General features: G+C 44.1%; 1 protein-coding gene across 6 annotated transcripts in view; it reads left to right on the top strand.

The window, feature by feature from the left end:
• Positions 1-20,091, top strand: part of zfhx3b (zinc finger homeobox 3b) — a 288,945-nt gene that overhangs the window by 187,251 nt on the left and 81,603 nt on the right. For 5 of the 6 annotated variants that reach the window (XM_051939585.1, XM_051939586.1, XM_051939597.1 and 2 more), the window contains 3 exons: positions 12,312-14,834; positions 14,990-15,569; positions 18,129-18,625. In XM_051939585.1, coding sequence (XP_051795545.1) covers positions 12,348-14,834; positions 14,990-15,569; positions 18,129-18,625 — 3,564 coding nt within the window. In that variant the 5' untranslated portion in view covers positions 12,312-12,347. The remainder of the gene's footprint in view (positions 1-12,311; positions 14,835-14,989; positions 15,570-18,128; positions 18,626-20,091) is intronic. The other variant, XM_051939593.1, reaches the window with a different exon arrangement.

The following is a 20,091-nucleotide window of genomic DNA, read 5'->3' as shown; positions in this document are numbered from 1 at the left end:
CACACATGAATGAGTTTTTTTGTATGTCTTTGTTTTATGGCTTGTTTCTATCTGTGGTATGCAGTGGATTGTGTGTGTGTGTCTGTGTGTGTGTGTTTTGCATATATGCATGTCTTCCTAGCCTCATGGCTTCATTCCCAATTCTAGTTGGCATGTGTAAAGACGTTTAGCTATGTACAGTACACAGGCATAGCAGCCCGAGTGGAAACTCGCCTCTTCATAGTGAGAATCCATTCACAATATGGCAGTGTATCTGGCTGCTATTTAGTCTAACATACATATATATATATATATATATATATATATATGACCTTATTCAAGAGTGCTTGTGTGTTCACACCCATAGTGCTGTGTGTAAAATATTCTCTCATCGTATGAGAGATTGAATAGAGCTGTCTAAGCGCCCAGGGTTAAGATTCAAAGTGCTTTGGATGTGATCTCCCAGCTTTCTGTTTCCTTTAGTATTCTGATAGCACTCTTCCCAGTGCTAGATCTTGTTTATCTTGTTTGCTGGCATGCTCTTTCAATGTCAAAACAATGACATCATTAATTAAATGTGCAGTTCTCAAGGATCACTCGGCAGTGCTGAATCTGATGCCACTGAGTGAGCTTTATTTCCTGTGGAAAAAACAAAAAATATCACAGATTTTATTCTTTGCCTCTGCATTAATGTTATGTGTATAATATGCAAATGTGTTTTACCCGTATTTACATGTGGACACTCCTGTCCTTTGTACTGTGGTCACTCCATTCGTCTCCCTCTGAAGTGATGATTACATCCTGGTAGTGTGCTTTTTATTTGTGTGTGAGTGCAAATACACATAGGTGCACAGAGGGAAAGTCTTCACTTAACATAACAACCCAGCAGATGTCAGCTGAAGAATTCTCCTTTCCACATTTAGACTCAGATCTTCTGGTGTTTTACTTTTCTCTGCCAAATATGACCTTAAATCCACGAACAGTTTTTGCCGCATTCTGTACACTGCACATAGCAATTTTTATGCCCTTGACACGTATTTCAACAGACAGACTGAGTCAATGACTTTTATGTGTCTTAAATGTAATGTTGTTGTTGCTTTTCAAATGCTAGCTGTTTTTACCTGCCAGAGGCATCTGCCATTGGCTAATTACTCAGCAGAATACATAACAATATCATAGAATGTAATGTCATTTAGCAAGGTTAAGGTTGAATCCAGCTATTTCTACAGGCCCTCCATCTCTTTTTTTCTTCATTCTCTTCTTTGTGTTTTTTTGCTCTCCACCTACTGTACCATCTCAGCTCCCCATTGTGACCTGTAGCTAAGAAGAGCAGGACACACCATCTGTAAAAGCCCACAGCTAAATCCATAGAAGACAACTTTTTTCCTCACTCATTAGCCCCCTTTGGCCCTTTTCGTTTCCCTTTGAGCAATCTGTCGTCCACCCTTTGTGTCTTGTGTATCTGTCTGAGGAGTCATCCCATACATCTAAAGCTCAGTGGAGAATTTATTTAATATTCAAGCATAAACCTCGGGGTAGACGGGTGGAGTGGCGGAAAAGTGGAGCTTTGGCTAGTTTGATATGCTTACACTTGCATGCATCCAAGTTAAGGCAAACCCACAAATGCTCATGCACTAAAGATATGTGCCTGTCCTCTGAGGAATGTGTGGGTTCTCTTGCAGTGTTTGACCTTCAGACCCCAGACTCACGTGACTGAAATTCCACTCACACACACGCACATAGACTACATACAGTATGCTTGCACAACACACAGGCGCTCAGCTACTTTTATCTCCTTGCTCAAAAATAGAACCTACGCCACTTAAAACTGTAATAATACACTCAAGCCCCCACAGTTCACAGATAAGAAAGCCCAAAGATAAATGCCAGCAAACGGCGCCCTTTTTAACCGCCAAGGTTTTGGGGGGCTATTGATCCCTGAAAATGTGAGTCTTACCATGAATCCATATTCCCCTACCTTGCTCTAGTTGGGCTAGGTTGTGCTGAGCAGGCTGCCCAGCTGGGGCCCAGATGTGGCAGCCATGTCATGCAGAGCTGGGAGGCAGAAGATAAGAGACCGATGGTAGGCCTGCTCCTTGGTCTCGGGTCTGTTCCGCAGCGGTTCAACTAGATGTTGCGGTCGGTGCGATCTGAACTTTGACAGCCCATGTCATGCTTAATGCCTCACTTCCCAAATACAGCTCAGTAGGACTGATTTATATCTACCAGGTGCTACAGTGTGCAAGCAACTCTGGGATGAGAGGAGGCATGTGGCCATTTCATTAAGGCAGATGAACAAGGGCTGCAGTGTGTGTGTGGAGATGAGGGGCAGGGGGCTGGTCTTTCTCAAATATAGCTCCACAGCACTGTAGCTGTCACAACACTCAGACCAGGCCAGGAGAGGAGGGGGAGAAGAGGAACTTATTAACACACTGCACATTTCTTAAAATATCACACCCAGTTTTTGCTTCTCCCGAGCTCTCTTTTGTCTGTTCCCCTTGTCCTTCCCCCCAAGCTTTAGAGTTAGGATATTTTAATGTGTTTTTAGCATTGGGCATCTACTTTTTCAGCTCAGAGTTCTTGAACACTTGTAGATGCCAGCATGCCAAGTTTTGGTGCAATCTTTGAGCTGCCAACAGCTTTAATGGTCAGATATTTGTTGATCTTTCAGGTGTTTTTCCAGCAAAGATGCTTTGACTCTGCTCCTTGCTGCACAGCTTCTTACAGAGAGCTGTTTCCCACCCAAACCTTATGTCTCTCTGTGCCACATAAACACACACCTTCTAACTATACTACTCAAGGGCAATCATTATCTGCTAGTAACTGCTTAACAGTTTGCAAGTGCGTTATAGAAATGGGTTATTCTCTTACTCTTTTGTAGCAGCAGCAGCCTTCCCTCGTGTTAGACAGGTCTCCCTGGAGGTCTGCGGCTGAGATTCAGTGCATACGAGCACTTATTATTACTGATGCAGAAGGAACTGTTGTCTTTTAGTCACATTTTGCCTGTTTATTTCGTGCCAAACTGTAGCGTTTCTCTTCACACAAGGGCCTCTGAACACTGTGGTCGGCTCTGTCAGTGCTCAGCATAGATACAGAAATGCTGTTTGATGTTCCTTGCACACTTCAGAGTCAAGTGCTGAGGTGTCTTTCAGCATTGCCCTCCAGGCCACCTTGTTATACACTTAACAAGTTGTTTTCCTTTTGTTTTTCTTCCCTTTTCCTCTGTTGACAGTTCCTCATCACAGCTTTACTCAGAAGGAATGCACAGCACCTTCCAAGGTTTGCCTTGGAATCTGTCCTTGTAAACTGTAGGGCAAGCTCTGCTCTCCTTTTAAGATGACGATTGCATCAAGACCTGATTTATGTGTTCTGTTTATAAACTGCCAGTGTAAAGATTAGACATCTCATTGGCATGTATGCTAGTACTTGATGGGTTTGTCGGGGGGGGGGGGGGGGGGTTTGGCTCAATGAAATACTCAAAGATGTTCCAGTGGAATATGAAAATGCAAATTGGTGAGTGCATTTTCCTTTGTTGGGAATGCCACTGTTAGTCCCTACTGTTTTGATTGATCAGGTTAGTCACACAGCTTATTGAAGTGACACATGCAGTGACTAAGTGTGAGCACTCACTGAAGATGTATGTCACTGTGACACAAAAATAGCCATGTATAAGAAGTCAGCAGTGTTTGTTACAGTGGGGTTCTTTTTCATATTCAGAGAGGGCTTCTCATCACACTCTTTCTCCTTTTTCGAATATAAAAAAGCTTTTTTGTTTTTGTGTTCTCAACAGTTTGAGAATATTGTCAGTCTTTCACTTTGGTTTTCTTGTTTCTTTTGACATCCAGTGTCCCAACATTTCTTACCCACTTCCCCTTTTAAAAGACAGGGCACATTATTCTTTTAACTTAATTAACTCTCATAATTCAGTGGGGGAAGGGGGCAACAGAAAACACTCTTCCCCTGGGGTTTATTGTTTAAAACGGGTGCAGTTCTTTCCCAGGATAAGGGCTTCAGCTAAGCAGAGAGGAATTTGGGCCAGGCCTCATAAAAAAAAGTATTTGTGTACCAGAAAGATTTTCGCTTTTCCTTTCTAAATCTTTGTCATTAATGACTTTAGCAAATGTGAAGTGGGGAGTGAATGGTTCAGCTGTGCAGGGTCTTCAAAGCAACCCTCTAATTATTTATCCAGGATATCCTACTCTAGAATTAGAGGCCAGGTCACCATTGGCTTTCATGCCTTTTTTCTGCAAAGAAATAATTTCCACAGAATGGTCTCACTGGGACACTCTCTAATCCCTGCTTTATGTGCATGTTGTGTGTATGTGCGAGTGTGTCTGGATATGCACTCACACACATGATATTATATGCACCCACAAGCTCATGTGGATGGGACTGCACCCCTCCTCAGTGTGAGGTGCGTAAAAGAGATAGTAAGTTTCCATTTTCCACACATAACACTGCATGACTTTCCACATCTCTGCTCTCACCCCAGACAGCTTTCACCCACATTACTCAGGTTTCCTGGTCATTTGGCCTTCACATGCCTTCTAAAAGGGATCTTATCACCCTACTCAGGTTTAGACACTTAACCGAACATTGGCCCTAACTCTCAGGCTTGTGGCACCGCCTCACTGTTTCCCCTCTGTGCCTCTGTGGGACTTAACTCATCTCCTTACAGTGCTGCATGTTACTGTCCCAGTTTAGCCTCTTAGTTACAGATATTTTAGAGTTGAATTAGAAATTTGCTGTTTCCTATTTCATGTGTGTCATAAATAAATGATTACTGCATATGTTGCTGTCTTCTAAAATTCCATGTAACATTTTGGAACGTGTCCCTTTAAGAATGCTCAGCAGAGAATATTTGTCTAATTCCAGGTGCCAGTGAAACCTGTGTTTTACCAGGTGCAGGACTGGGTCATTACTGAGGTATTTGTTTTCCAGATTACACAGAAAGGCCCAGCATTATAGACATGTCATCCATGTCCCCGACCTGTCTGTCAGAGCATGATTGTTGCGTAGAGCCCATGTCCTGCTCACCTGTATGCTTTTTTTCTAATGTGATCACTGCTTCAGATGCCTTCGACCACATCCCAGAGTTACCAGGTTGTTCTTGGGGCCACATCCCTCTTCTCCTCTCTCGGTCAGCAGGGGCTCAATATGGTGATCAGTGTCAGCTGTCCTTAATGGATGTAGAAGTAGTGGTAATGGCATCTCCCTGTCCGCCCCAATCCCTCAGGTTTTGGATGGCAGAGTAAGGGAGCAGTGCTGAGTGGGTTGTGGGTCATACGAGTGTGTGTGTGTGTGGTTGGGGGTTCAAATTTAGCCACAGCCCATGGTAGATGGACAGCTGATGGTCTCTCCAAAACATTTACATAAAGCCCCACAATTGTGATAATAAACCGTTTCATCATCGGGCTCCTAATCAATAATGCGGCTTCTTAAGGTTTAATATTTCAATGGTATTGATCATTTTAACAACTGTGTTTGTGGTTGCCTTGCTTTAGCTGCAACGCTGCAAAAAGGTGTGTACGTGCACGTGTGTGCATTTGTATGTCTAATATATGTGTGTATGGCACTATGTGATCTTGCCTTGTAGTTTTTCTAAAATGGCACAGATGAATTTCTCACCTCCAGAAAGTAGGGTGATTCAGTATTTCACACTTTTGCTCAGCTCTGTACACAGTGTTCTGTCCCTTACTTTCGTTACAACATTCCTAAATAAGTTGTGGTCATTGGTTCTCTAAAGCCCCCTTTACTGCCCTCATCCTGTTACTATAGAACAAATGAAATGGAGTGAGCAAACAGAAGCTCTGAAAGCACTGTAGTTAGCAGATTTCACTTCCATCCTCTCCTGAGAGAACGTCTGCTTCCCGCAGATATAAATAGGGGCAGATTTGATAATTAGTAGAAATGAAGGTCCTGGGGCTTGAAGACTTTGATCAGCACATTTCCCCCCCTTGTCCCTGACCTTTCATTGGACACGTGTCTTTAGCCGTCTCACTTTCTCTCTTGCCCCATATCCCAATCTCACTTCCTCTGTATCCTCCTTTTTTCTCTTCAGACACACAGTTCTAATACAGCATACCTACAATGTCTTTGATGGACTTCTAAATGTCTTGCATTAAGAAATCTTCCCAAGGATTCTAATCAATTTGTTGTTTTCTGATAGATTAGACCCCGACAGACCGGTGCACAAAGTATCAACTGTCCTGTCAGCCTTTCTGCATTCCACACTATGGGGAAGTCAGCACTGCATGCTCAAAGATGTGAGGTTCCATATCAGACTGTTGCAAATCATTCAATATCCATGTCTGTCGGCCTAAAATTGAGCAAAAATGGAGGATGTGTCTCTAACTAATCTGATAAGTATTTGAAAGACCCAGCTAGAACCTTTTGCTCTCTCTCTCTCTCTCTCACTCTTGCTCTCACTGTCTGTCTGCCTTGCAATTTTACAGACACCCCTCTGTGTGTGAACGTATACCAGTGCTCTGTGCACTGGGTTGCCTGGGGGCGAACGTTAGTTTGTGCCCGATAGCCTTTCTCTGATTATACATCAATACCTTAATTCCAAGGATAATTTATGCGCTTATAAATTACAAAGCTTTCTAAACAAACCACACGGGACATAACAGGAAAATAATACAGTGCAGTCTTTCAGAATGAAGACTGATTGTGCTTGTGGTTGCCGTAAGAAGACGTTGCTTTTGTAGTAATTACAATATTTCCTGCTCAGTTTCTGCATCCTTAATTCTTTAGATACCAGGGTGTCATTTTGTTTTCCTCACTTCATCATTTAAAATTTCACTGTGACTTCTTGGTTATTTCTGTCTTTCCTTGAGAAAAACAGTAGTTAAAAGTTTCCCATAACATGCACATTTTGCACGCTCTCACTTTATCTCTTCCTCTGTGCTGCAGTTTGAATGAAATGATATGAGGCTTCTCACATTTGTACTCCGAGTGCAACAGAGAAGCCCCCCCATGCTGGTTGCTAATTGGCGGGAGACTGGGAGCTTCCTGCTGTGTGTTCGCTGCTTCCCTTTGCTTTGCCACCCCACCAGGTCTTTCACCAACGCTCTGCAGAACCCAGTAATTAACCCACAGCTAATTAACTACTTCTAATTACACCAGCACGCTGTTTCTATCACACCCTCCAAAACTGAGGAAACACTCTAGTGCCAAGTGTAAATCCCTTCTGGAGTGTTTTGGAAGTTAGCTCAGCCTCAGTCTGATCATTTAATCAGACTGCCCTGTCTATGAATCACATACAGTCCTGCCCTGTGATTTCACTGCTGCTTTATCTTGTATAACTTTCCTTCTGTTCTGCACATGGAATGGATTAACACAAGTTGATGGTGTTGCATAAAGGGTAAAATCATTTTCAAGGTTCTATTTCAGGTCTATTAACAAAGGAGGCAATTGATACTACAAACAAATCAATTTTGCCTTCTCTGGCCAGTATTGCTAGTGCAAAATGCTTACTAAAATTGAGTGCTGTGAAACTAAAACAATCAGTAACTTGCCTCCTGGGTATTTACGTTTTCTCATATTGTAATCAGCAAGGATTATTTTATCTCAAAGTTATACATTTGCTCTAGCACTAGTTTGATGCATAAAGCCCACATAAAAGTAAATTCCTGACATTTGTAAGCTGTAGTCTTCCCTTTGCATCATGCATGACAGAGCTACATGCTTCAGTTCTGCTATCTTTGAGAAATACTCCTCGACATGCCAGTGATCAGCCTCCTCTGCTCGCACACACTCAAGCAAACACACAGCACTGTACGTCCCTGCCTTAGACGCAACACAGCCATGGCTATTTCTGTTCCACAGACTGATAGCTCCTACTGAAGATCATTGATTTTACGGGAAGCCCTGTTTACAGGCTGAGTGCCATCGACCTGAGGTGACTTTTTGCCTCCTGCAGTTGGAGCAATAGTGAAGCACCCTTATGTCTGCATTAGTAGAATAGTGGATTGAATATTTACAGCACTCAATAAACACTGGTGTTTTACATGGTTAATTGTCTGAGTTACGGTGTTAGGAATCATCAAGAACAGGAACTACATGTACCTTATTCAGTTATAATTGTTTGCTGTGTATGGCAGCGGTTGACAAACTTCTTTGGCTCACGGCTCTGAGACTAAGTGACGCTGTGAGAATATTTTCTAGACGCTGAAAGATGACAGGCATTTTCCCTCTCAGACTGCTTGACTTATCTGCCCTACTTACTATTGATGAAGTAAAATATCTAATTAGTATATTTCATGACAGGAAAAGTTTACTATTTATATTGTTATGCATTTATATATTCTTGTTTCCCTACAATAAATCATACTGTGACAGCAGTCTGCCAATTTAAGACCATACTTGCACACTCACATCTAGCCTAGCTGTACCCCAGCAGAGAGTCAAATTAGTACTATGTTAGGAATAGTTTTGGAAGGCAACAAAAAGTAGAAAAAGACAGTTGCAGTACAGTTAGAAATATAGCTTCCTCACTGTAAGAGCGTGTCGTTAAAGCCATAATTCCGCAGTCATGTCAGGCATTAAAGTGGACTTATGTTAAAGACTGCAATGCATGCATTCCTTTATTGGTGATTAATTAGAACAAACCTAGGAGATAAACCCAGGCCTCACTCCGCCTGAGGACTACAATGGTTCCCCCATCAATGAGCATGTCCCTAGTGCAACATCAAAAGCCTTCCCCTGCTTTATCAATAAGAACCCTTCCTTCCCACATCTTCCTGTAACTTGCTTAGCATTCACGCCATTGATTTTCCAATAAGCGCCCCTTACCCTGCGGTGGCTGGCCAGGCTCTGTGATGGCTCAGAGACCAGACACAGACAAGCAACATCACCGACAAACAGTTGAAAAGCAGATCTGGTAAATTGTTCAGGGTCCTCTACGCATATCAAGAAATTGTGTTTTTTCCATTTTAAAAAGGTGTTCCCTCAGTGCAGACTTATGTGGATAGGAGGAAGGGTCAGGGCTACATCGTGCCCACAGCCCAGGAGTATTCACAGTTCGGACTCAGAGATAATTCCCTCAGGAAACCCTGGAGAGCAGGGTCCTCTGAAGGCAAGGCCGGGCCTTCAGGCAGGTGATCAGGCATGCTTATAATCAGATGGTTCTTTAGCCTTTAATTCCTCCTTCAGTTGGCTGGTAAATCCCACCTAATGAAAGGACCCATAACTTAAAACTTATCTCATTTTGCATCCCTACCAAATGACATCCAGACCCTCTCTCTGACACTGTTCATTAGAACCAAGGCCTTTTTCAAATGGTTCAGCCTTATCTACTTTGTGGTTGGGAGGGGGTTGGAGTTGCTTTTTTCTTGTCAGTAGAGGGTAAAAGAGATGGCAAGGAGACCCTGGCATAAAGTCTTTGAAGCCAGGTGGCAGCAGAGGGTGAGTCCTACAGTCAGGATCTGTGCATCGGCTTGCTCTCCCTCAGATCAGCTCAGGAATCCAGCCCTTTCTTCCCTGTGATTATCTCTTATTGTCAGCTAAGGCTTGTTTTGGCTGCACACAGCCTGCTTATTGTCAACTCAGTGGGCCCACATTCAGAATTACAATGCAACACAAGGGCAGAGGCCATAGTGGAATCACTTGTTGTAGTGCCAGCATGCAAAAGAAAATTTTCTTTTTGACACATTACAGTATATAACTGTGCATAATACCACTCACTAGTAGTCACCTTTAGCAGGCTGCTCCATCATTTTGATTTGTGGTTATTAACACAGTCAGCACACAGAGACACCGGCCTCCTCCACTTCCCCTCTACTTCGACCGCGTCTCTTTGTCTGTCTCCCGGACTTGTTTAGTGCCTCCCAGAGATTAAAGCTTTTCCTGCTTTAAACAGGTGTCACTGAGCCAGGCAAACCTCTGAGAGACAAACAGCGTTATATCAGTTGGCCCATCTGCGACTTTCCGACTCCAGACAATCCCATTGCTCATCAGTAACCACTGCAGGTTATTGAATTACACCATCTTGATTTTAAAGGGCAATCCTGTTTTCTGTAAGCAGTGGACACACCAAACTGGCTCGGAGCTCCAGCACTGATCAAGAGTCATCGTGTTATCCTGTCTACTGCTAATTGCTTGAGGTATCTTAGTGCAGTAATGGGAATTGATGGGTACATACCCTCAGTACAGTACACTGTACTCGCCTTGTGCAGACTCATCAAGGCAAAGAGGAGAGTTGAGAACTTTAGAGGTCATTGTTAACTAGCAATCTTAACTACTAGTTGTGCATGTGGGCCCAGTGTTCCCAGGCTTGGTCGAGACAGGCAGTGGAATCTGGAGGAGGGGCTGGGAGATTACAGGAACAAAGTGTGAAACACTCCATGTTCAGACAGGACACATGGGGATGTTTTCTTATGAGGCAGTGCTTTTAGACAAGTCACATTTCCTGCTTCTTCTTGTTTTCATTCTCATTTTATGCAGTTTATGCACTTGCTTTTAGTTTGAAGAATCACTGTCTGTTTGACATGTGGCATATTTTTTTTCTTGCATTACTCTCACTGCCCTCAGTCCATTTGTGTGAAATGGCTGTTGAGCTCATAGCCTCTTATTAATGGAGCAGATAATAAATACAGACTAGTAGGGCTAGTATCCCCTCACTCAATATGGCAGCCATCTCTAAATCATGTCCGGCTGTATAAAGCAATCTTCTTAATAAGCCAGCCAGTCTAATATCTTTCATTTTATATGCAAAGTAACTGAAGGGTCATTGAGGTTAGCTTCTGTAGCGTGTAAACAAAGCAATCAGGTGGACAATATACCAGAAATATGTGTATATTTATGATAATACCATCTGCAGTGTGTTTGCAGTTCAGTTTTGCATTTTTTTAAATGAAAGCTATCAGTTTAACATTATTGCGCTTCTTTCTTTGTTGTTATTTTGCCCACAGTTTTCTATTTTGGTCCGTTATTGTTCATTTTGAAGCCATAATACAAAAGCAAATGTGAGTCCATTATTTTTGTAGTTTGAGGTGCATATAGGGTTGGAGAGGTCTCAGGTATGTTGTGTGGGAGGCAAGCTTCATCAGACATTCATGAAGAAGCAGACAGACATTATCAATCTCTCCTCTCCCTCAGTGGTTAATATGTTAGGGTGTGGGGGTAGACTCCATTCTGATCACAGCTGAAATTTGCATCCCTAAGTAAATAAGTAAATAAATCAAGTGCAGGCAGTGAATGTGCTAATCAACTGGGACATGGCAGTGAGCTTGGTGCCGGGAAACTTTGCTCATGTAATATTCAGTACTGGTAGGTTAAAGGGCAGCCCAGAGTTATTGGTTTCAGCCCGATTGCCCCCTTTAATCAATGTTGGCTGCATCCCTTTAATAAAATTATTAGCTCAGCGGTATCTTGTGCTATCATTTTATCTCTTCTGCGCTCTAAATTGCAGCCTGTGTTGGGCCTCTCAGATGCTCGGGGCATGGCCAGCTCCCGAAAGCTCAGCTCCCATTTATTATTTCAGAGGCGGAGGATGGCTGGAGTGTTTGAAACCAGGCTAAGCGTAGAGGTTATTGGATGCAAGATCTAAACACAGCTGCAGTGAAGTCCCAACCCAGCTTATGTATTTTGGGCTCATAGAAAATAGTGCCTTTTATTGCTCATGTCAGAGTTCAGACATATCTTTTTCAATAATACAAATGCATTATATTCTTCTTATATGTGCACAACTGCAGATAGAGTGATATCAGTGATACTGTTAAGAATTGCTTTTTTTAGATGCAGTTTTCCCTTTTCCTTCCAGTTATGTAAATGTACGATGTGCTGATGGGTGGCTTCTCAGTGTCTAATTATCTCACAAGGAATCTATTTGATCCATTAAGTTAGTCTGTTGCTCCTTTTTTCTGACTGCAAGTTAATTAAAAACGGATGTAGGATTTGCAGAATATAAGATTAGGGGTGTTGTTTGGAAGGTGAAGATAAAAGATGGTACCTTTGTGATATGGCAGGAAGATGAATCATGGACGGCTTATTAGTGCTTGTCTCAGGTATTGTGTTTAAGTGCCTAATCTAGCGTAATGAGCATGGTGTCATTTTTCCAATTATATCTCAGACTTTTGTCTCTCACCCAGTGCGCCATACATTTGATTTTCTTCTTTCCAGCTTTCTATACATGATGTTCTCTTTATATTTGCTATATCTGATCTTCCCTTAATAGGCATAGCAATAATTTGGAAGATATAGACATTTATTTATAACACTGACATGGTAAATGAGGAATTGTGTGTTCTTGCGTATATGCATGTGTGCTTACATTACCCTTCCCAAATCCAACAATAACCTCTTATTTTACCCATTCTGTGTCTCCGCAGGCCTGGATGCGATGAACGCCTCATGTAGGCATCAGCATGGACAGCTGTGAGTCTCCCGTGGTTTCTGGGACAGACGATGGGCTCGGCTCCTCCCAGCAGCAGCAACCACCACAGCCCTGGAACGATCACTCTAGCTCACAGGTCACTTGCACCAACCAGGCCCCTTCCCTGGACCCCCTATCTCTCGCTGCTCCCTACCCTTCTCAACCCCAAAACTCCATTGCATCTCATGACGGGGTGAGAGAACTCCAGCCCCAGCAGCAGCAGCAGCAGCCAAAACAGACGTCACCCCAGGCCCACCGTGATAGCTCTGCCACAGGCCAGCTGCATCCCAGAGGAGAGGGTCCTGAGGAGGAAGAGCAAGAGGGAGTGAGCTGTGGAGAAGAGGAAGAATCTGTGGACTTAGATGAAATGGAGATTGACAGCTGTTTCCCAAGTCTTCAACCCTTCCCTGGAGTGCCAATCACTTCAGGGGGAGGGGGCATGCCCACTCTTCTGCGACATCAACCTACACAACAGCAGGGACCACCTGAGAGTGGGAGTGAGGAAGGAGAGGAGGAAGAGGAAGAAGAGAGCAGTGATGTGGAGAACCTGGCAGGAGAGATAGTCTACCAGCCAGACGGCTCAGCCTACATCGTGGAGAGCCTCAGTCAGTTGATCCAAAGTAGTGGAGGCATGGTACCCGGCCTGCTTCCCACAAACTCTCTCACAAGTGGGGGGAAACCGGGAGAACCTGCTGGGACTTCGTCCTCGGTCTATCCACAGATCATCAACACGTTCCACATAGCCTCGTCCTTTGGGAAGTGGTTTGGAAATTCAGACCAAGGTTTTCCCAATACCTCAACAATGACAGGCCTCAGCCCTGTCCTGCACAGTTTCCGTGTCTTCGATGTGCGGCACAAAAGCAACAAGGATTACCTGAACAGCGATGGGTCTGCCAAGAAGTCCTGTGTATCCAAAGATGTTCCCAACAACGTGGATTTCTCCAAATTTGATGGGCTTGCCCTATATGGCAAGGGTAAGCCCATCCTCATGTGTTTTCTCTGCAAGCTGTCCTTTGGCTATGCCCGTTCCTTTGCCACTCATGCCGTCCATGATCACCGCATGACACTGAGTGAGGACGAGCGGCGGCTGCTAGGGGACAAGCATGCATCTGCCATCATCCAGGGCATTGGGAAGGACAAAGAGCCCCTCATTAGTTTCCTGGAACCAAAAAATAAGAGCACTCCTTTGCCACCCACCCTGCTCCCCATTAACTCTGGACAGAGCTTCTATGGCACATTTAGTGGTGTCCATTTGGAGCCTGGAAGCAGCAGCGGGGGCAGTGAGACCCTCCTGAACAAAGACTCTGACTCTGGCCTCCAGCAACAGCAGCAGCAACAAACCCAACTAGGCTCAGTCCTCTCTCTTGGAGGACTGAGCATTCCCAAAGCATCCACTCTTACCTCATCCCCAGGCTCTGCCAAAGACTCCAGTACCCTGCCCAAACAGGGAGGGAGAACAGAGGAGCCTGCTGGGAAAGAGCTGGCATGTAAGGGAGAGGATGGGAACACTGAGGGACATGAAAGCAAGGTGCACCTATCCAGTCAGATGGGAGGCTCCGAAGAAGAGGACGAACTGTTATTAGGGGAGGAGGAAGACGAGGTGGAGGCAGAAAGCACTGCAGTGGCCTGTGGTGGTAACAGTAGCAGCGGCGGGGGTGAACCGGGGGAACCAGCTGTCTCAAACCAAAGCATTTCCAAATCTCCTTTATTAATGCCTAGTAGCACTCTCCAGCCTTCTGCCTGCACCTCTGCAGTCAGTTCCACACTTAACAGCAAAGCCCTTGCTTCCATTTCCTCCTCTGTCAAGGAAGAGGGTTCAGCTGCAGACGGTGGGGGGAGGACCTCAGAGCTCCCTCTGAGCTTTAACTGCCAGGGACCCACAGTTCCCATGGCAATGGCGGCAGCTGCCGTCAGAAGGAGCGAGGATGACACTCCTGGCACTTCCTCCTCGCCTCTGTCCTCCAATGCTGCTGTTGATGAAAGTGCCAATCGAGATAGTGCCACAGCTCCAGAACCAAATGATTGCCCGGCAGAGGGAGAGGAGGAAAATGGAGCCCTTCTGCATCATCACCACATGCACCACCATCATCATCACCTCCACCCTACATCTCATGGCCACTCCCACCCCCTCCCAGGGGGCCCCTGTGACATAACAGGAATTGGTGAGTGTTCACAGAACCATGGGCCTGGTGGCAGCGGAGGAAGTGGGGTTGAATGCCCCAAATGTGACACCATTTTGGGTTCCTCACGCTCCTTAGGTGGGCACATGACCATGATGCATTCACGCAACTCATGCAAAACACTTAAGTGTCCCAAATGCAACTGGCATTACAAGTACCAGCAGACGTTGGAAGCCCACATGAAAGAGAAGCACCCAGACTCTGGAGGTTCCTGTGTCTACTGCAGTAGTGGTCAGAGTCACCCTCGTCTAGCTCGTGGGGAAAGCTATACCTGTGGATACAAGCCTTTCCGGTGTGAGGTATGTAGCCAAAACATATTGCAAGTTTCCATTTATTTATTGTCGTAATGAAAATAGTTTTTATTCTGTTGATTTTTGGTGTATTTAAAGTAATTTAAAAATAACTTCTGTATAACTTTATTGTAGTTCAAGAGAAAATGTTGTATCATTTCTAGGTGTGTAATTACTCCACCACTACAAAGGGCAACCTAAGCATCCACATGCAGTCGGACAAACACTTGAACAACATGCAGACCCTGCAGAATGGAGGCTCCATTGGCTCTGCGCAGGAGCAAGTGTTTGGACATACCCCTGGAGGAGTGGTGGCTGTCCCCTCAGTCACCCAGGCCAGTAGCCATCACCCTCCTCACCACCACCCTACACAGTCCTCCACCCATATGTCCGGACCGTGTGGAGCTCCCTCCCCAACCAAGCCGAAGAGCAAACCTACTTGGAGGTGTGAGGTATGTGACTACGAGACCAATGTGGCGCGGAACCTGCGTATCCACATGACCAGTGAGAAGCACATGCACAACATGATGCTACTCCAGCAGAACGTGACTCAGATGCAGCACGGACGACTTGGCTTGGGAGCCATGCCTACGCCGTCTGAAGCTGAGCTTTACCAATATTACCTGACGCAGAACATGAGCCTTCCACCAGGCCTAAAGATAGATCCAGCTGGAGCAGAGGCCCAGTTCTTAATGGGGAGCTTTCACCTGGATCCCAACATGGCTGCCCTGGCCCCTGCACTTGGTAAGCCCCATTTTTACCACTAGAAATACCACTAGTTGCTCACGAAATCACCAAGTAAATTTCAGAGGAACTTCTTTCATTTTTTGATCTTGAATCCTAATTTATCAATGTACAAGAACATGAACATCAATTTAATTTGTTTTAATCACATTAACAAGACATAAAATGATGTGCAGAAAAACCCTCATCTCTTTTCTCATGCCCTAAGCTATGCCTATATCATCAATAGTAAAACCTTCCAGTGCACAAGGCCAGTCTGCCAATAATTTCATTTACACATTTTATGTCTGCAAGTGTGTCTTACTGAAATCCAAAGATATTTTATTTTTCTTTTCATGCAGCCTTTAACACGACAACTAAATGATACGGAATTATTGTAATGGAGCTGAATTTTGAAGTTCACTTTTAAATACCAATGAAAGCTAAATTAGAGGGCCAAATTTCAGTGTTCTCCATTCCTTGTCATTCGCACAGGCAACCAGCCTTTTTGTCATTATTCCCAAACTGTAGCTGAACTGCACCACTGAAGTTCTCCCTTTTTTCCCAGCACAGTAATTGCAGCTATAAATTTTATCTTGGTCAAAGAAGGGAGGTTAGAGGGCTCAGCGAGGGTAATTCAGCAGCATAGCAAAGTGTTTGGAAGACCAGTTACAACCACACAGTTTGTACAGACTTGTCTCCAACTGTCACCAGTTCGAAGACACAGACATGAATTGATTGCTGTGACTAATTCTTTTTCCCTCTTCTGCCATCTGGTTCATTTTCCTCTGAGGTGAGTTGTAATAAGCATATTACAAGGGAGGCAATGTCTAGGCCCATAAACTGCTGCAATGCCATCCATGGTCACACTTTAAGGAACTGTTAAAGCCATCGTACACAAACACTCTGATGCTAACTGCACAGTATCATGTATAAGAATCCATAAACCTCCTCAGAAAGTCTATCATGACAAGGAGATCTCAGACCAAACAACTAAAGTGAGAGGTGCACTTTAAGGCTCTCACTGTGAATTTTTTTTTACTTTTTAATGTATTGCTGAAGAGATACGTGGCAAATGTTGACCTCATATGATCTCAGCCTCTTGATAATCCAGAGACTCAGCTACTGTAATCCTACTGTATATGAGATGAAGAGCAAGACCGCTAAAGAGAGTGGAGGGGTGTGACTTTTAGGTATTTGTGCTGGAATTTGTTGTTTACCAAACACTGTGAAGCAGTATATTAGAAAATAAGCAAAAAGGTCATGTGCAAAGTTTCAGATTTTCTTATTTTCTCTCTGAATCCTCTCATAATAACAATGTATTGTTGTATAAAAATGGATTGGTTGACATATATTCCTTCACAATATTATGCATTCAATATAAGAAAACGTATGTGACAAACAAGTCCAAATCAGAATTTAATAATGAGCTGAATCTGGTTTAAGGTAAATCAGAACATGAGTGCCAGGCAGAATGGGAGATGTAAGGTGCAGAAAAAGACAGGGCTGGGGTGGTGAGTTGGTATATGTGTTTTTATATGAGTGAGCATAAGCAGCCATGACTGGGGGAGCTGGTCTGTGAGTGATTTCAAGGGGCTTCTGAAAGGTCTCCTTCTCCTGGCTATAAAAACTCAGGTAATGGAGAAAAGTCCAAGAACAGGCTGCATACTGCAGCAATAAATAAAAAAGACCTGCTGGAATTAATTTAGTGTAAAGCCAGGTGGGGTCAAGGCTGCATGCGCAGTCCTGGGCAGTGAAAGATTAAAGATCAGCAAGTAAAGGCAAAAACGCCGGCTCTTACCTCATTTTTTAGCATTCATTTTTAAAGTCAGCCTTCCCAGACTGTATAGACATCAGTTATATGGTCGGTGTCATAGGATATGTGCTTGCTGTGTTTTTTTTTTTCCCCCTCTCCCTCGTTTATACTCAGTACCAAGCAGACTTAATCTGTTAGGTGTCCGTATTGATTTAGAGGCAATCTGGAAAGAAAGAAAGAGAAGAAGCAAGCAGAGAAGTGAATTTTTAAAAATATTATTCTGTGAACAAGGGCAATGGGTTTGATTTACAGTAATGTGTGGTTGGGAACTCCTTAGTTCTTTAGTAATTATAAAATAACGTGCTTTTTCTGTGGCGCTCATGGCCTCTAGAGCTGATTTACAGACATGAGGGCATGAAAGTGCACCGGCCCAAACAGGCAGATGTGTATGTTCATTCTCTGGCAGAGGTTTCTGTCTCAGGGGAAAAGTCCAGGCTTGGTTCTTTCCCAGCTCAAAGTAAGGATGGCTACAGACCTATAAATACAACCCTGAGCATTTTCTCCCATGCAATATCAAACCAAAAGAACAGAGCAGGGTTTTTAAAGTTCAGCACCTTTACTTCAGATGTTATTCGGAGTGAGAGGCCTGTTGCTACCTAAATTACCACGCAGTAATGTAACCTTTGAAAACTTAACTATGGCTTAGCCTGTGAACTTTGAATATGTCTAAGTTAATGATGAATATATGTATGCAGCTATCTAAATACCTTCCTCTACCCTTTTCCTCTTTCTTTTTGTCTGTCTTTGTCTTCACTATGCTCCAGTAGGTGGGGAAATCCCTATGGACGTGCGGCTGGGCGGCGGGCAGTTGGTGTCCGAAGAACTTATGACCCTGGGAGAGAGTCTATCGCAAACCACAGATCCCTCCCTCAAGCTGTTTCAGTGCGCCGTGTGCAATCGCTTTACCACTGACAACCTGGATGTGCTTGGCATGCATATGGGAGCTGAACGCAGCCTGCCAGAGGAGGAGTGGCGCGCTGTGGTGGGGGACTCTCATCAGTGCAAGTTGTGCCACTACACTACTCAGCTCAAGGCCAACTTCCAGCTGCACTGTAAAACAGACAAGCATGTGCAGAAGTACCAGCTTGTGGCCCACATCAAAGAAGGGGGCAAAGGCAATGAGTGGCGCCTGAAATGTGTGGCCATAGGCAACCCAGTGCACCTGAAGTGCAATGCTTGTGACTACTACACCAACAGCCTGGAGAAGCTGAGGATGCACACAGTCAATTCTCGCCACGAGGCTAGCCTCAAACTGTACAAGGTTAGTGGTCCTCAAGTTCCTTTATCACATGCACTACTCAGCATTATCTTGACAGTGTATTGCAATGTTCATATCATTAATGAAAACATACCACAGGGGGAAGTGTCTTTTACAACCAAAAATCGCACTAATGCTGTCTGTGTCACTATTTGAGGTGCTATAATATGGCCAGGAAAAGTAGCGTGTCTGTGTTGTATTTGATAGCATTCATGGTCTCTGATGAGGAACCTTGTAGGTTAGATGAGTTTGGCAAAAATGCCACAACATTTCTTTAATCCCTGCTAACTTCATAGTATTCCACAAGACACAGTAAATGTTCTTGTGCTGGCCACTACTCCACTATAGTAGCTGCTCTCCCCAGGCATGAATGATGGCTTTGTTGTCATACCGATGCCTTCCCAGTAGTCATATAGGAGCAGAGCCACACTGCTGCCATGTGAAGAACATGGCAGGTGAAGCTGGTTTGGAGGCTTAGGGCTGAATCACTTGGAGACGAATGAAGAAGTGTTAGGAGACAGAGGTTTGGTGCTAATACTCCTCGGAGCGGGAAAGGCTGAATTGTTCTCGACAGCCGTATTGATTTTTGCTGGACTTGGAGCTTCACCTTCTCCTCTAATCATTCCATAATAGCCAGTGGATGAACACTCTCCGAACAAATGGCCATAAATCTAACAGGCCTGATTCCACTTAGGTACCTATCCTGTGTGTCTGCGGCTTCGGCCACTCTGCGCTTAACCCAAACTGGCATAGTTGCACATGCGCACACACTGAAAAACACGTACATACGCTGACAACACATGGTTGCTGTAAACATACACTTCACACACAACCAAATCCAACTCAGAGCACTGCATGGTGCACTGTGTAGTGGATGTTGCCTTTATTTATAATTAGTCCAGACAAGTATTCAGTGTGTGACACTTACAAAGTAAACAGAAAAATCTGTTTTAAAAAATCTATTGCGGGACGCTTTTTAGATTGTGTCTTTTGCAAGAGAGGTATCAAGTGGCAAAATGTGAAAAATGTGCTGCGTCCAGCCTGGTTTTTTAATTGCTTTAAAAACTAAGGTGAAGTGGTCAAAATAAACCCCCTCAAAAATCTAACCTATTTGAAAATCATCCAGCAGTATGAATGGTTCCTCAGAGCCACTGGCATGGCAGACATGGTTCCTGTCCACAGGCCTTTGTATCTAAATAGCAGTAAAATCGAGAAATCAACTTTCAGTGTTTGCGAAAGGTGCAGGTGTGATGCAGGGCTCCCACTGCAGCCATTAAAAAGGACTAAGAGACACAAGAAGTGTTTGTTTGCTAATCTATACTTTGCACCGGACAACTGAGAGGAACACAGGAACTTTTTTAGATGCATTGGATATTTATAGATATGTACAAATGCAAATATGCAACATAATCTCTGACTTTGTAAAGTCAGTGTGTGTGCTTCCTAATCTTTCATTCTTCTCTCTTGGC

Source organism: Acanthochromis polyacanthus, chromosome 2, assembly GCF_021347895.1.
Source record: "Acanthochromis polyacanthus isolate Apoly-LR-REF ecotype Palm Island chromosome 2, KAUST_Apoly_ChrSc, whole genome shotgun sequence".
In the NCBI taxonomy this organism is placed as follows: Eukaryota; Metazoa; Chordata; class Actinopteri; family Pomacentridae; genus Acanthochromis; species Acanthochromis polyacanthus.
This window is presented reverse-complemented; position numbering and strand designations above follow the sequence as displayed.